The sequence below is a fragment of the Spodoptera frugiperda genome, chromosome 19 (genome assembly GCF_023101765.2).
Source record: "Spodoptera frugiperda isolate SF20-4 chromosome 19, AGI-APGP_CSIRO_Sfru_2.0, whole genome shotgun sequence".
NCBI lineage: Eukaryota > Metazoa > Arthropoda > Insecta > Lepidoptera > Noctuidae > Spodoptera > Spodoptera frugiperda.
In genome coordinates, this window is record NC_064230.1 from 122815 (window position 1) to 140081 (window position 17267).

Consider the following 17267-nt stretch of genomic DNA (forward strand, 5'->3'; position numbering starts at 1 on the left):
AGGAAAAAATCTGAAAATGGCCAAGTGTGAGTCGGTTTTAAAAATAATGAAGGTGTAAATTCATACCCCTAAGGAACTAAAACAAAAAAATTATCTATATCTTCCAATGGTCGTACCGACCTAAAATTCGTTACGAAGGTTTGTATTTAGTCAAAGTAAAGTAAAATAAGAAAAAAAGAAAATAAACCTTACAAAAATAAATGAAATCCCACCCAAAACATAAATGTGAAAGGCTGCCAAGTTCGATAATATTGGAATGCTTCGCCTATAAAAGAAGTGAGATCTAAATAAGTACCAAGTTCCATACACAGACCTCATTTAAAAATGATATAACTTGGCAAGTTTTAATAGAAAATTATATACTTGACTCATTGCGTTTAGTAGGTTTATAACAAAGTGTGTGAAAACTTGCCAACTTGTTATATCATTTTTAACTGAGGTCTGTGTATGGAACTTGGTACTTATTTAAATCTCACTTCTTTTATAGGCGAAGCATTCCAATATTATCGAACTTGGCAGCCTTTCACATTTATGTTTTGGGTGGGATATAGGAAATCTGGATTATCTTGTCTTGTTGGTACTTGGGTATTGTTTTGTCAATATATTTGTCAGTATTTATGGCAATAGGCTCACCCCTTATTACATGGGACATTGAAGAACATTGTAGTGGCATTAGGTGTTGTAATGTGCACCTCTGCCTACCTCTTCGGCGTTAAAAACGGCGTGATGATAAAAAAGTAAACCTAATCTTATAAGAATAAAAAGATTACGTTGTATCTAAATGTCGAAGCTTTTTGTTACAGTTTCCCAATAGAATACAATTTAGTTAGTAGGCAGTACAGTTAGTTTATCCCAATGGAAAGGTTACTCGGTTACCATTCGGTAAAACAAATTCTATATTATTAGTATTGAAACCAAATGGAAAAACAATATCTAGACATCAATTTTTTCGTTCATGTATTCACGCTCACGATTTTGCGCTTTATCAGCTGTTCTTAGTTTGTACCCTTAGAATAAGTTTGTTTTACGTTTAAAGTAATCGAAATGAGACCGCGTTCGGGGCTCTGATTGGTTGGTTCATTCGCGCTGGCACACTAAAACTGCACACTAAAGCTGTACACATTAAAATCGTTTTACGTATTACTTGTTAAATGTTCATCTCTGCTTACCCCTTTGGTTAATAAGTAGGTACATATATCTTTAGGCACTAGTCATTGCACTGACATATCTGGTGTTTATATATAGAGAACAAGTTAAATCTTTCCAATAGAACAACACCTTATTTAACTAAAAAATACTGAAACCAGTCACATCTCTCCCAGTCCCCGTAGCACAAACACTGAAATTACAGACTCCCACTTTTCAGTGGGACAGGAACATAAAAACTGAACAACTATCCAATACACCGCCCGTTTGATTTACGGACACAGGCGCCCTCTACCGGCCACTTGTGAAACGCTTTTTATTGCCAGCCGAGATTGAGCTCTGCAGTTATATGCTAGCTACTAAAAATGTAGGTTTTATATTTTCCAGCGAGAAATGCAATAGTAAATGTAGCACTCAGTTTTTCTCATATTTTTCAAAATACCGTCCCATCTAGATTTTATTTGTCGTAGTAACTTCTTGTTAGATAGCTATGTTCAAAAACTAAAAATACTATAATACTTTGCCCGACTCGGTTATTGAATACAAAGAAAACTCCTTGATTAGGGCGCTTTTCCACCAGAGATGTGCTATGCGTTGCTGTGCATGCCACTAATCATATTCATTAATACATAGCTTAGCTTAGCACTGGTGAAAACGGGTTCAATTAAGATAGATTTCGGTTAAGTATATCATGGAAATAACTACATTGCTACCATCATCAATACTCATTCAAGAAACCATTTCTTACAGATTGATTCACATCACATCACATAAACAGCCTGAGCCTATAGGTGTCCACTGCTAACCAAAGGCCTCTTCTCACACGAAGAAGGTTTGAACATTAATCACCACGCTTGCTCAATGCAAGTTGGCAATTTCAAACTTACAATTAGAAATTATAAGCTCAAGTTTCCTCACGATGTTTTCCTTCACCCTCTTGTCAGTCTTTAGATTAATTCACTCCAGCCAATTAAGTAGTTACCCCAAACAAATCCTCCCATACTTCTCCAATCAACATTCCACCATAACATCAGGAATTACCATCAAAGATACGCCATGCACATAAAACTTCAATCTTAATTGTATTACTTACCCTTTCTGATCTTTATGGCATCTACGGAATTGCATTATTCCCCCTTGAAGGGTAACATAGCCCAGTCGAGGGGTAACGAATGCCACACATAGGGTAAATATGGAGTTTGACGTGGTAGATTTGATGGGGTGCAAATAATTACCGCTTGCTTCCGTAAATAGACTGTGTATTGAAATCTTTGATTTGTGGGTTATCCTATCATTTATGTATATCGGATTCCCGTATATTTGTGGTGGCAATTGTGTAATTGTGGTTTGATTAGCAGTGGGTAATCTGTAATTGCTGTGTGATTATTATTAACATAATTTTGGTGTTTTTAATAGTATTTTAATGGTTGTTTTAAATGTGATCTTTGTAAGAGTGTTTGTGTAATAGTTTTATCGAGGGCTAAGGAATGAATTTGTTTAGAATTCAATTATTTTATTTTGATTTTGTGATTGAATGTAAAACTATACCTAATATACTTTAACAAAAAATCATTCCTTGTTGCTGCTACCGTAGAGTTTGATAATAGAGGGTAACATAGCTACTCCACTCTATTCTATCTTCAGATAACAACAAATTAATATCTTTGTATTATAAGTTTCGTGAGACATATTTTTTTTTGTACATACAATAGACTTTTACGAATATGAGTCCTTAGCGTAGCTTGATATTAGTTGAATTATCTCGCCAAATACTGTGTGAGTCAGCCATTAAACATAATAATAGTTAGATAGTTACCAATATTCTTGACTGCAAGGTTGGCAAGTAACGTGTAGTGGGTTCGATTGCCGCAAAGAGTAAGTCTTTAAGTGATCCACAAATTGTTGTTTCGGGTCTGGATGTCATGTGTATGTGAACTTGTATGTTTGTAAATGCAATCACGATACAGGTGGAATCGTAGTATGAGATAAGGTTTTCATAAAAAAGAGGTGAAAAAAATAAATTCATCTAATATCAACGTGATGAATCAACATACAAACACTACTTATTAGGATCTGCTTAAAATGTAATCAGTGATTTGTAGTTTCTACTACTGAAGCATTTGTTTTTTTTTTCGAATTACCGTCTAGGTATAAACCAGGACTAGTTCTTATACAAAGCAATTAACACGTAACTACACCGTCTGAATCATTACACCTATATTACATATTGATTACATACCAGTTACCTCATTAGATTATCAACCTTTACTCATTAGCAATAAGGTCGTAAATCAATCAAAACACATTGGTATACATTGATGTGCTTGTGTTAGCACTAATATTAGTTTTATTATGAGTCGGCGCAAACCGCAGTCACAGTGGTTTGGGTTAGGACAATTATATTACCTAGCTTATTGGTTCGGTAGCTTAGTCATAGGTTATGTGGTTGAAATATTATAGTCGATGCTAAGTGGTAGGTTTTGGTTGCTATGTAGAGTGATAGGTGATATTGTGTTCATCCCAAGTAATGTAAATATGTGTAGAAAGATTGAAAGTCAGTTTTGATGGGGGTTAAAACATGTGAATGATTCAACCCTTTTATTGGAAGTGGTGTTAAGTTGTATTACGTTGTGCAAGTTTGTTGACCCCTTCGGGAAAATACAACTTTACGCCGTATATACACCCACTTGTCACCTTTTATGTTATAAGTCCCATGTAATAGGGGGTGAGCGTTACTACTGAGAAATTTCCGAAAAGCCGACACAAGCTCAGTAATACTTCGCCCGACCCGGGAACCGAACCCGAGACCCCTTTGTTCGACACTAGCTAGTCACACTTGCAACCGCTCGACCAACGTGGCAGTTTTTGCTTTCCCTTCGGAAAAACAATAATAAAATTTTTGTTAATTATTATGTTATCGGCTTACTCACGTATTGTTTTGACGAGGAACTCGACTAGTTTCAAGCCATGCTAGAGGCTCATATTCATGAGCAGCATTCCGCGACACACGACGCGGCGATTGTCGCGCTGCTACTGGCGATTCGAGGATCGCGCCCATCGCGCCCTCTGTCTGGAATCGCGCGCACTATCTGGCGCGCGCGACGATGTTGGCTCGTTAGACTCGTTCGCCGGCGGCTGCGCAGGTGTTAGATTCGATTCTCGGGTCGGCGCAAAAACGGTGCCACATACCGCGCTCACTGTGTCACACATCCGCCCCGGTACGACCGCGATACTGGTGGAGATATGTTGATGACGTATTCGCCGTCATCAACCGGGAACATGTGGCGGAATTCGTGGGACACCTAAACTCGGTGCACGGTAGCATTCAATTCACCACTGAGGAGGAAAAGGAAGGAATGTTGCCGTTCTTAGACGTGCTCGTGAGACGTGAAACAGACGGCCGCCTGTCACACACGGTTTACCGTAAACCGACACACACAGACCGGTACCTACGAGCCGACTCACACCATCATCCCTCCCACCTTGCCTCTGTTCCCCGTACTTTAATCAACCGGGCACTGAACCTGTGTGATCCCCAGTACATTGACGCGGAACTTGATCACCTTAGACGGGTACTGGAAACCAATGGGTACAACTGGCGCCAATGTACTCGACTGGCGAGTAATTCATCAGGTAAAAGACGACCGGCAGTTGCGGAGCGGACTCCAGCATTTTTACCATTCGTGAAAGGAGTAACGACACCATCGGACACCTGTTACGCCGTAGATACAGCATCAGGACGATCTTCCGCCCACCCGGTCAATTACGAAACTTGTTACGCTCGCCTAAGGACAAGGATCCACTGGCAGTTCCCGGGGTATACATGATCCCACCCAAAACATAAATGTGAAAGGCTGCCAAGTTCGATAATATTGGAATGCTTCGCCTATAAAAGAAGTGAGATCTAAATAAGTACCAAGTTCCATACACAGACCTCAGTTAAAAATGATATAACAAGTTGGCAAGTTTTCACACACTTTGTTATAAACCTACTAACCGCAATGAGTCAAGTATATAATTTTCTATTAAAACTTGCCAAGTTATATCATTTTTAACTGAGGTCTGTGTATGGAACTTGGTACTTATTTAGATCTCACTTCTTTTATAGGCGAAGCATTCCAATATTATCGAACTTGGCAGCCTTTCACATTTATGTTTTGGGTGGGATTACTTTAAACGTAAAGAGCATTGGAATTGGATGAACAGTGTCCATCCGTGATCATGGCGCTTGCAACAGTGCCGAAATATCGGAAACTCATAGACATAGAAAAACATGGTAAATATCCCGTTTCGAGTTCTAATTCTAGTGACCATGTCCGTTTAAAAACTTATACCTATTATCTTCATAAACCTAAAAACGCCTATCTCATAACTTTGCATGTGTATGTAAAGTTATGTGTCATCTGAACCGCTTATAAAAACAAGTTTCTTCAAAGAATACCTATCAATATTATCACAATCACAGCATCCAGTGAGTCGACAGCTAGCAGCGAGCTAGCGAGGCCGACATAACATAACAAAACATAAAATATAAAAATACAATAACATTTACTAGACAATAATAACTTCATTTTACAATTTACGCGTTATTTTCCCGCGCAACGAAAATTAAATGTCAAATGTCAAAATACATTTTTTTTTAATTTTTTTTTTTCGATTTCTTCCACTGATATTCTCGTAAGCATTAAGGATGTCGGTTTTGATTTTATTTGTTTTGTTAAGTGAGTGTGCTTTGGGACAAGATGTCGGATCATCTATTGAAGTTGGTACAGTGGACGGTGTAGTACGAGGATACAAGAAGGGGAACATCAATTACTTCCGCGGCATTCCTTACGCTGCAGTTGACGAAAACAATCCGTTTGCAGTAAGTTAAACATATTGAAACTGTAAATAATATTGTATAATCTTACGTAACATAACATAATTATGTTTTTAACAAATTTATCTTTAATTTTTTTTATTGATATTGACTGCCTCGTTGGCCGAGTGGTTGCAAGTACGACTGCCGAGCAAGGGGTCTCGGGTTCGATTCTCGGGTCGGGCGAAGTATTTCTCGGCTTTTTTCGGTTTTTCGAAAATTTCTCAGTAGTAGCACGGAGTCTGGAAATGTGCCCGGTATATGGCAATAGGCTCACCACCTATTACATGGGACTTACAACATAAATTGTGAAAAGTGGGTGTAAACAGTGGCATTACGTGTCATAATGTGCACCTCTGCCTACCCCTTCGGGGATTAAAGGCGTGACGATATGTATGTATCTTTAATTTTAACTTTATCTATAATACAAAAATAAGTCGAAAATCCTTCGTGACACTAACTTCAGTACGCACGAACCGATTTGCACGGTTTTGCATTCGTTGGAAAGGTCTCGGGCTCCGTGAGGTTTATAGCAAAGAAAATTCTGAAAAAAATAAACAGTAAAGCAGGGAAATAGGGAAAATCATTGGCGGCGAAACAAAGGTCGCAGGGTTTGCTAGTTTTTACTAAAAAATAAAATTTTCATTAGAAGTTTTTTTACACAAACCTTGCTCCACACTAAGATTTTCTCCTGTGTCGTGTGTGCGTTTACAAACATACAAGTTCACATACACATGACACCCAGACCCGGAACAATTTGTGGATCACACAAAGAGTTGCTCCGGATGTAGAGCTTATGTAGAGTTGGTACCAAATCCAACTACTTTCACTTTCGCCTGTACTATACGTTGCTCGGCAGCCAGTTGCCCGTAGCTGGGCAACTGGCCGGCCGAGCAAGCAAGCAAGTTCAATTCCTGGGCCCTTAGTCTGCTATTACAATTGTGTCAGAATGGTCGTTCACTGAGCAGTGCAAGAGGGACGGAGCTATACAACCTACATAGCTCCGTCCCTCTTGCACTGCTCAGTGAACGACCATTCTGACACAATTGTAATAGCAGACTAAGGCCCCTGTACGAAATAATATTTTGTGTAATCGTTATACATATAATACAAAGTTTAACAGAGTCAAAGTAGCCTAATTAATTGACGGATTATACACTAGCTACCACCCGCTGCACTGCTCGGCTCCTGTTGATCGTAACGTGGTGTTTTAGCTTCAAGCCTTCCTTAATAAATAGACTATCCACAAAAAATCCTTAATCAATTCGATTCAGTAGTTTCGGAGATAAGCGCATTGAAATAAACTCTTCAGTTTTCTATATGTATAACTTGGTGTATTAGATTTATACGTCCATATAAAATTTCACATCTGTACTTACTAATATTATATAGCCTATAGCTATAAAACATTACGCTATGACCTATAGGAGCCAAGCAGAGCGGGTGAAACCGCGCGGAAATAGCTAGTTTATAATATTAGTAGAATAAAATGTTGTAATATATTATTATCTCTACATACCGTATGGGGAAACCTCTTATGACTTAATTTAAACCACATATTTGTTATCATCTTGGCTGACAATATACGAAAATGAGCGAAATACACCCAGTAGGTAAGCCAAAAAGTGCATTATTCTCTTTGAGCTAATTCGAACACTGTTTACAAATACGGCATTATAACAGCCGCGCCGCATGTCCGTAACATTCCTAGACAACCTACAACATTACAGCTCTTCTGTGGTCAAGGAACATGGAGCTGTTCACACAGATTAATTTAATTATTTATTTTGTTTGAAAATTTCAATTTAGAAATTTTCAGTTTTCGTTAAAATATTTTTTTATATTGACTGCACGTTTGGTGCGGTGGTTGGGGAACTGAAGCCGTGCAACGTGTAGCGGGTTCGATTCCCGCACGGAGCAACTCTTTGTGTGATCCACAAGTTGTTGTTTCGGGTCTGGGTGTCATGTGTATGTGAACTTGTAAGTTTGTAAACGCACACACGACACAGGAGAAAATCCTAATGTAGGGCAACGTTTTTATTTTTATAAAAAAATAGTTGTATTACGCTTCTGTGGACGAGTCATACTTGTAGTTTCATTTAAGTCATATGAGTGATCTCTATACTGTATACTACCTTGACCTAAACCGAGTCGAGTTATGTAACGTTAAAATAATTCATTCTGTAGTATATAATCAAGGCGCGGGTGTAATGAAACATTGATAACCTATGCCCCCACCGAACTAGTAACATTGTTGTGTCATACTCTTTGTTTTATCTATTTCGAAGCAACGTCACGCCTTTTATCTTATCTCCGAACGGGTAGGCAGAGGTGCACATTACGACACGTAATGCCGCTATACAATATACACACACTTTTCACCATTTATGTTATAAGTCCCATGTAATAGGGGGTGAGCCTATTGCCATATACCGGGCACAATTCCAGACTCTATAAGAAATATCGGAAAACACGGCAATGCACCTGTGACTTCTTTAGTGTTGCGGGTGTCCATGGGCGGCACTGATCGCTTACCTTCAGGTGACTCGTTTGCTCGTTTGCCAACTATACCATAAAAAAAGGAAATGCCAAAAAAAGCCAGCAATACTTTGCGTAACCCGAGACCCCTTGTCCGGCAGTCGCACTTACGACCATTCGACCAACGAGGTAGTCTATGTACTATGATAATAAAATTATGATGACATCATAAAACTGTACATTTGTATGTAAATAACTCCATAAAACCACATTGAATGTATATACACGGTAACAAAAAGGGGGTATACATATCAAGTGCACGGTTTCTAGATAAAATAACAAACGATATGAGAAGGGTTTTTTAAACTCATGTTTTCATGGAACGAAGTTATGAATTTTTCCAATACATAATAATTAATTTTTCATGCGAATCAAAATTAGGTAGATACAGGTGCTAGGCGATCAGATTTACAGAAGAAATGTTTCGTAATTAGCGAGTGATCCCTGTAGTGTTGTGACACGTTTGTATGATTTAAAATCAAGAACCATGCGACACCAAGTATTTGGTACCAATTTTTTTAAACGTATTTTAAGCTGAAACTTCGTGTAGAGATTCTATTTAACCTGTATTCTTCAGTGCTTCTTGATGTATATGGGTATTTTGTTACACGCTGTATATACAGTAAAACTTGGTTAAGTGGGACCTGGATAAGTGAGAAACCTCCACAAATGGAACTCATACTCAGGTCCCTACCCATTGGCACTGAATTACCTCTATTAGTGGGACAAACAACCCTCTTTATCTGGGATTCGTTCTTTCGATTTATCATCTTAGTTACCTCTATAACTGAGACAGCAAGTGAATTTTAATGCATAAACCTCAGTAACTGAGACAACATCGTTTTGCTTGTTGATTTACTTATTCTTATTCATTTATAATGTGCACATAACACATTGTTTTATTTTAAGAATCACACCTCTTTATGTGAAATAACCCGTATGTTAACCTCCATTAATAGAACCCTCTGTAAATGAGACAAATGTTTATTTATACCTGGTTGTCTGAGACACTGGGTTAGTGGAATACCTCTATAAGTGATACTAATTTGAAGGTCCCTTGATGTCTCACTTAACGAAGGTTTCATTATACATGATCCATTAAAAACAACAACTTCCATAATGGTATTGTAGCTCCCATAAACGTATAATTATGAAGTAGGTATGTAAATGTGTTCGACGAACTATGACGCTGACGACTAAAAGGTCTTATCACTACATAGTATAAAACAAAGTCGCATTCTCTGTCCCTATGTCCCTTTGTACGCTTAAATCTTTAAAACTACGCAACGGATTTTGATGCGGTTTTTTTAATAGATAGAGTGATTCAAGAGGAAGGTTTATATGTATAATACATGCTTAATGTATCACCATTGCACCCGTGCGAAGCTGGGTCAGGTCGCTAGTCCTTACTTATATTACAAATTGCAAAAATGTATTTGTTTGTCTTTTCCTCACGTTACAACCTCTGTGTGCATTAGAATTGCTTTATTATTGAGTTTTTTTATGGTATAAGCCGGTAAACAAACCGACGGATCACCTGATGGTAAGCAATCGCCGCCGCCCATGGACACTTGAAACACCAGAGGCGTTACAAGTGTGATGCCGGCCTTTTGGGGGTTAGGAATTTAAAGGTTGTTGGAGAATCGGGGATTGGGAAGATTAGGAAGGGGCAATTGGGCCGCAGGCAACTCACACAACGAAATACAACGTGGCTTGTTTCATATCAGTTTTCTTTGTAATGTTAATGTAACTAATAAACGCCATATTTGATTCCAGGATGCCCGTCCATACCCGCACTTCGACCAACCATACGCTGCGACCGACGACTCAGTAATATGTCCTCAGTATTCGAACGGAATAAAAGGCAGTATACAGTGTCTACGAGTGAACGTCTACACGCCACAGAATGCCCTCCCAGGGCAAGACCTCCCTACCATGGTCTTCCTACACGGAGGAGGCTTTTACGAAGGCAGTGGGTCACTAAAAGATTGGGCCCCAAACTTCCTAGTCAAACACAATGTAATTCTAGTCACTGTGAATTACAGACTGGGCCCATACGGTAACCTTTGCATACCAAACACAAAGTACAATAACCAAGGATTAAAAGACCAGGTGTTAGCTCTGAAGTGGGTGAAACGAAACATTGTCAAGTTCGGCGGTGATGTCAATAATATAGTTTTGTTTGGTCACAGCGCGGGCTCTGTGTCCGCCGACATACATTTGTTGTATAACAGAGAAAATTTGTTTAACAAAGTCATATTGCAAAGCGGACAGGCTGTATCTCCGCTCATAACTGACGCCACCCCTTATGAAACGTACGCGAAAGACATCGGTATGTCAGACGAGAATATCGATATTGATCGTTTTATTGAAAAATTGGCTTCTATAAACGTTAACACGTTTATAAATAATACTAAACATTATATTTTTCGTCCGTGCATCGATGGGGACTTTATAACCAATGCTCCACCGACGAAAAACATGCAAAATATACAAATAATGGTCGGAGACACAGATAAAGAAACACTATTCTTCTATAGAGACGTGAAATCGTTTCAAAGTTTCGATTTATCAACCGATTTACGACAAGCGTTTACCGATTCCGTTGTCAATGTAAAAAATATCGATGAGATTAAAAAGAGATATGAGTTGGATCAGGAAAATGAGGATAGATTGAAGGATTTGACGATCGATTTCGGTTCAGATTTGTTTTTTAACTTTCCTACTGTGAGGAGTATTAGGTATTACTTACAAAGCAACGCTACGGTGTATAGATACGTGTTTAAATACGACGGTGATCGAAACTTCGTAAAGAAACGCGAGCGCCTCACGTGGCCGGGCGCTACACATGGTGATGAGTTGGGCTATTTGTTCGATATCATGTCTTCAAACAAAATCACCGATCTACATGTCGTCGACTGGATTTGTCTGCTGTGGACGAATTTCGCTAAATTTGGGTACGTATCTAGAAATTCCTGAACCTTAAGCTTTTTTTTTAAACGTTGCCCCACATTAGGATTTTCTCCTGTGTCGTGTGTACGTTTACAAACATACAATTTCACATACACATGACACACAGACCCGAAACAACAATTTGTGGATCACACAAAGAGTTGTTTCGTGCGGGAATCGAACCCGCTACCCGTTGCACGGCAGCCAGTTGCCCAGCCACCGCGCCAACCGTGCAGTCAAAGTAGTTCCCTACTCACATACGGTAAATACTCGATGGAGCTAATTTGTCGAATAAACCCCATGGCATGGGCTTCCGTCCACACATTCAGCATTGATCTATTGAGTGAGGCCGCCGTTCAGTATTCGCCGAACAATACGCTAGTTTCCTACTAGTCAAATTCAATACTTTTTTCGAAACGTCAAAAACGATATTTTCTATGAATTTTGTATGTTATAGAGCGTTATGACGTCATAAGATTTTTACGTCAAATAGCAGACTTATTTCTAGAAAAAATCAGAAAATTAAGTAGTTCATCAAATTTATGAATGAGAGTGTGATTTTTTTTTTGAATATTTTATTTTATTGAAATGTTGTAATAATTTATTTTTGACCGAGGATACTACCCAATTTGAGCCAAAGGATGTTTGCTTCGAGTAGGCTCGAAGGAAATTACTTTCATTTAATTCCATCGAGTTGGTTCGGTGTGAGTTCGAATAATACCGTAAGGGAGTACGGACGAGTATGACTTTGCTTTACGTTTAAAGTAATCGAAATGTTTACTTTTATTTTCCCCCCTTAAAATAAAAAGGGTATAGTTCTACAATGTGATAGGGGTAAGACTTCTAACCCGTTAAGGCTGAGTACTACATCTAATTTTATCGACAAAAAAATTATATGGGGGTTGAACCCCCAATTGAAAACATTGAAATATAGCGATTTTTTCGGTAAAAATAATTCAGTAATTATTTTTTTTTCTCACCAAAACATTATCAAACATATGAAAAAAGTAATGAATTAGTTAGCCAAGGTTATTAGCTACCGTTTGTCGTTTTTTTTTGTTTTTACGACGCATACAACCTTTGATATCACATAAAGTAAAAAAAATATTAAAATAGCCATAATTTTTAGGGGGAGGGGGTTCAACCCCCTATATTATTTTTCGTCGATAAAATTAGATGTAGTACTCAGCCTTAACGTGTTAGAAGTCCCACCCCTATCCCATTGACTGCACGGTTGGCGCGGTGGCTGGGCAACTGGCTGCCGCGCAACGGTTAGCGGGTTCGATTCCCGCACGGAGCAACTCTTTGTGTGATCCACAAATTGTTGTTTCGGGTCTGGTTGTCATGTGTATGTGAACTTGTATATTTGTCACGACACAGGAGAAAATCCTAGTGTGGGGCAACGTTTATTTAAAGAAAAAAAAAATGTATAATGTAATCAATAAATTATCTTCAACTTGCAGCAACCCCACACCGCCGCCGTGGTCACCCGAGCTCCCAGTCACTTGGCCCCGCACCACGGCAGCCACAGACCGCTACCTGCAGATAGACAGGGAGCTGATCATCTTGGACGGACCCTACACAGTCAGGATGGCGTTCTGGGACTCCTTCTACGGGCAACACGGACAGGCTGCCAGGGGGATCCGTCTGGGGGAGCAGTGGACTGGATCTGTGTAGAATATTCATTTTACGCCCGAATACTCAAAAGCTATTACTCAATTATAAGTTGTAGGTACTTAAATATCGTTTGGGCTCCGGAGCAGGTCTAATAGAGGGCCCGGTGCCCCTTACAGGTGTTGAGGGTGGCCACCGGGGTGGTTTTAGTGTCTTTTATCCCTAAAAAGTTAGGCGCCTTTTGAAGGTTTCCCCCGTCACCAAAAAAAAAAAAAAGGTACCTACTTAAATATCGTGCTATCTCTGTCATTTTATAAAGAATAGCTACTTCCGCGCGGTTTCACCCGCTCTGTTTAGCTTCTATCGGTTATAGCGTGATGTTTTATAGCCTATAGCCTTCCTCAATAAATGCGCTATCTAACACAAAAATAATTATTCAAATCGGACCAATAGTTCCGGAGATTAGCGCGTTCAAACAAACAAACTCTTCAGCTTTATAATATTAGTATAAGTATATAGAAGTATAGATAAGTTTTTAAACTGACATGGTCACTAACACTATTATTAGAACTTATGACGGGATATTTACCATGTTCACGGCGCTTGCAACAGTGCCGAAATATCGGAGACTCATCAAAATTAATAAACATGGTAAATATCCCGTCATAAGTTCTAATAATAGTGTATTTAATGTTAATAAAATGCCCAGCTAATGATTGATGAAAGAACTCGAGTGTGGGAGAGCCATGCTTCGGCACTGCTGTGTCGGCTCGACCAAAGTCAAAGTCAAAGCATTTATTTCAATTAATCCTAAATTAGGCACTTTTGAAACGTCAAATTGAATTATCCGTCAGTGAAGCTAGGCGCTCGTTCCAAAGTGTAGCTTCGAATGGAGAAGAACGAGCAAGAAACTCAATCGTTACTCTTTAAAAAAAAATGATTTTTACAATATCTCTGATACATTATCCTGGACCGGAGTAATACCACGGCTTCACAGAAAACCGACGTGAAACAACGCTTGCGTTGTGTTTCGTTGTGTGAGTGAGGTTATCTCCTTTCCAATCCCGAATTCCCCAACAACCCTGAAATTCCTCCCCAAAAGGCCAGCATCGGACTTGTAACGCCTCTGGTGTTGCGAGTGTCCATGGGTGGCGGCGATTGCTTACCATCAGACAATCCTTAATTGGGCCTTCGGTAATTTTTAGCTAATTAATTAAGAAAAATTAAAAAATAAGATGAAGAGTCTTTCTGTGACGTGAATTAACCATTATTTTTAGTTAATTTAGTATATCTCACATTTATTATAAAAATACATACATACATATCGTCACGCCTTTAATCCTCGAAGGGGTAGGCAGAGGTGCACATTACGGCACATAATGCCGCTATACAATGTACACACACTTTTCACCATTTGTGTTATAAGTCCCATGTAATAGGTGGTGAGCCTATTGCCATATACCGGGCACATTTCCAGACTCCGTGCTACCACTGAGAAATTTTCGAAAAACCGAAAACACTTCAGTAATACTTTGCCCAACCCGGGAATCGAACCCGAGACCCCTTGCCCGGCAGTCGCACTTGCAACCACTCGGCCAATGAGGCAAATAATAAAAATATTATGAAAAAAAACTTCACTTTGATTTTGGTTGATATGTACCTAAACATTACCTTTTGTCACTAAACTTTAGGTACTTCTCTTCATGGAAATTCACTGACACGTAATAAAGTAGACTAGATCTAATATTAAATGTATGCTCTATAATTTTATACCTCCATTTAATTTAATAAAAAAACTAATCGATTCACTTATAATTTTTATTTTTTATTTATCATAATAAACGTAGTTCAGATGAAAACACATATAAGACGCGTACAATGCGGCGATTATATTTGCACAATACAGTAATATTCCCATTCTTAGAATAATATATTCAATAATTTGTTAAATTTGTCATAATAATTGGTTGCCCCTAGCAACCACGCAAACATGAGAAAGAGTGAATGCTTATAAAATTACTCAGTTTGTTTAGAATTATTTATTTCAAACAGAAAAATTTCAATATATTAACTAACACATTATTTACTTAAAAATACCAAAAAATAAAAGGAATAAAAACTAACTTTAAACTAAAATAAAGTTTAGTTTGTTTTACATTTTACCAAATCGAAAAGCGAACGCGTTCAGCGCTCAAAGCAACTTTTTTTATGTTATGTTAAATGGGTCGACATTTGACCGCTATCTGGCCTGATGGTCAGTGATGATGCGGCCCACGATGTACTACGTCTGCCGATAAGCAACCAATTGGGCTTTCACTCGGGCTTTGAAGATACCCAGGTTATACCCATCAGGAAACAGATTCTTTAGTAGGGGAGACTGGGGACACTTGATCCCCATTTTAGTTTTTTGCTCATATCTTAGTCTGTGATAATGGTTTTCAGAAAAGTTTTGGTGACTACCTAGAATAACTATTCACCTAACTTTGTGCATTATCAGATTATGGAATTAATTAATAATTCGTATTTTTTTTTAGTTTTTCTACGACACTACAAAAGGATCAAGTGTCCCCTATGCTGGGAGACTTGATCCTTGTGTAGGGTAGACTTGATTACAGGGGAACAAGTGTACCTACGTCATTATAAAATAATAATATAAATGCATTTTACAATATAAAAATTGTTTATTTAACCATATAAACATACAAAAATCAACACTTACAATGTTTGTATTATTTTAGGCCTATATTTGGTAACTTAAAGATAATTTGAGTCTTAGTAATAACAGTCCTTACTAAGTGGGTCCTTATTAAAACTCTTTCTCTTACTTTTGTTTAGCCATATTGTTACTCCATTTACTTATTTTGTCAGCTGGTTTATTATTTTCTACAGCAAATTGGTACGCCAACCTCCGCACACTACTTGAGTTCAAGCCATGGTGAAGTTTACTTGCCTTTTCACAGTATTTAGCCAACTCGGTCTCTTCTTCAGTAAAAACTTTGGATTGTCTATAGTCAGGTTTATAGGATATTTTAACATCTGGCTGTCGGCGTTTTCTGGCGTATATTTTTAGTGTCATCAAAGGCACGTCATAAAGTTTTGCAGTTCCTTTGATAGTGTTTCCTTTCAAAATCTCTTTAACCGCTAATTCAAGTATTGTTTTGTCTATGGGTATGCGTTTCTTAGCGCCCTCTTTAGGTTTGTACGTTCTCAGCATTTTCCTTCCATCTAAAACAAAATACTGAGCAATCTATAACCAATAATAAAATAGGGGACACTTGATCCCGGGATCAAATCTACCCGCGCTCGCAGTGATCAAGTGTACCCGGAGCTGATTTTTTTCAAAAACCAAATTTTTGTTAAAGAAATAAAGACGTAAATAGAAGGAAAACTCATCAATACAAACTTCAACTAACAACTTTTCTAGTGTTTAGAATGTGGTTACTAATTTATAATTAATAATAACTAAAGATAATGATTTAAATACTCACAGAAAAATATTTTCACCTGGCGAAAACAAAATGGCACCACTGTTCTGAAGTTGTCGATTGTGAACCGTCAAATTTACGTTCAGCCATACACAATGAGTGAAGGCAACAGTATTGTCAGTATTTAAAATAAAAATACCGTGTGCTTATCGATTTATTGACAAGGGATCAAGTCTCCCTGGGGATCAAGTGTCCCCAGTCTCCCTATACTCCAAACTTGTACTAAGGGTTCTGATCTTAATCATTGCAAAGAAAATAAATAAAAATTAAATTGAACATATAATATAGCTTATTATTTAAGTTATAATGTGCGATTGTATTGTACATACAGATTTTTTTTAAATATTATGTATTTATGGACGCTACGTGTGTAGACACCCTTGCGCCATCTCATCTTCTAAGTACTGCTGCATGCGCTGGTGCGGCTGCTTCCGCGGCAGAGGACCTCAAGCGGCGCAAATGGGGTCCTGGTGCTCATTCTGTATTTAAAGAGATTGCACATACATAAGCTATTCGACTCTACGCGTGACCAGAAGGCTGGCTATTTCTTCGGTCAGAAGATAAGCATTGCCATTCAACGTGGCAATGCGGCCAGTCTTCTGGGAACGTTCCCCAATGATAGACAGAGTGACGCCTAACGAGAATTTTTATTTAATTTTTTTCTTTATTTTAGT

General features: G+C 38.3%; 2 protein-coding genes across 2 annotated transcripts in view; both read left to right on the plus strand.

Annotated features, from left to right (window-relative positions):
- The window catches only part of LOC118281016 (mitochondrial ribosome-associated GTPase 2), a 121664-nt gene that overhangs the window by 19563 nt on the left and 84834 nt on the right, over positions 1-17267 (plus strand). The window lies entirely within an intron of this gene.
- On the plus strand, positions 5589-13314 carry LOC118281124 (cholinesterase 1). The gene is made up of 3 exons (XM_035601604.2): positions 5589-6010; positions 10319-11499; positions 12958-13314. The coding sequence occupies exons 1-3, from the start codon at positions 5837-5839 to the stop codon at positions 13169-13171; spliced, it is 1569 nt and encodes a 522-aa protein (XP_035457497.2). The 5' UTR covers positions 5589-5836; the 3' UTR covers positions 13172-13314.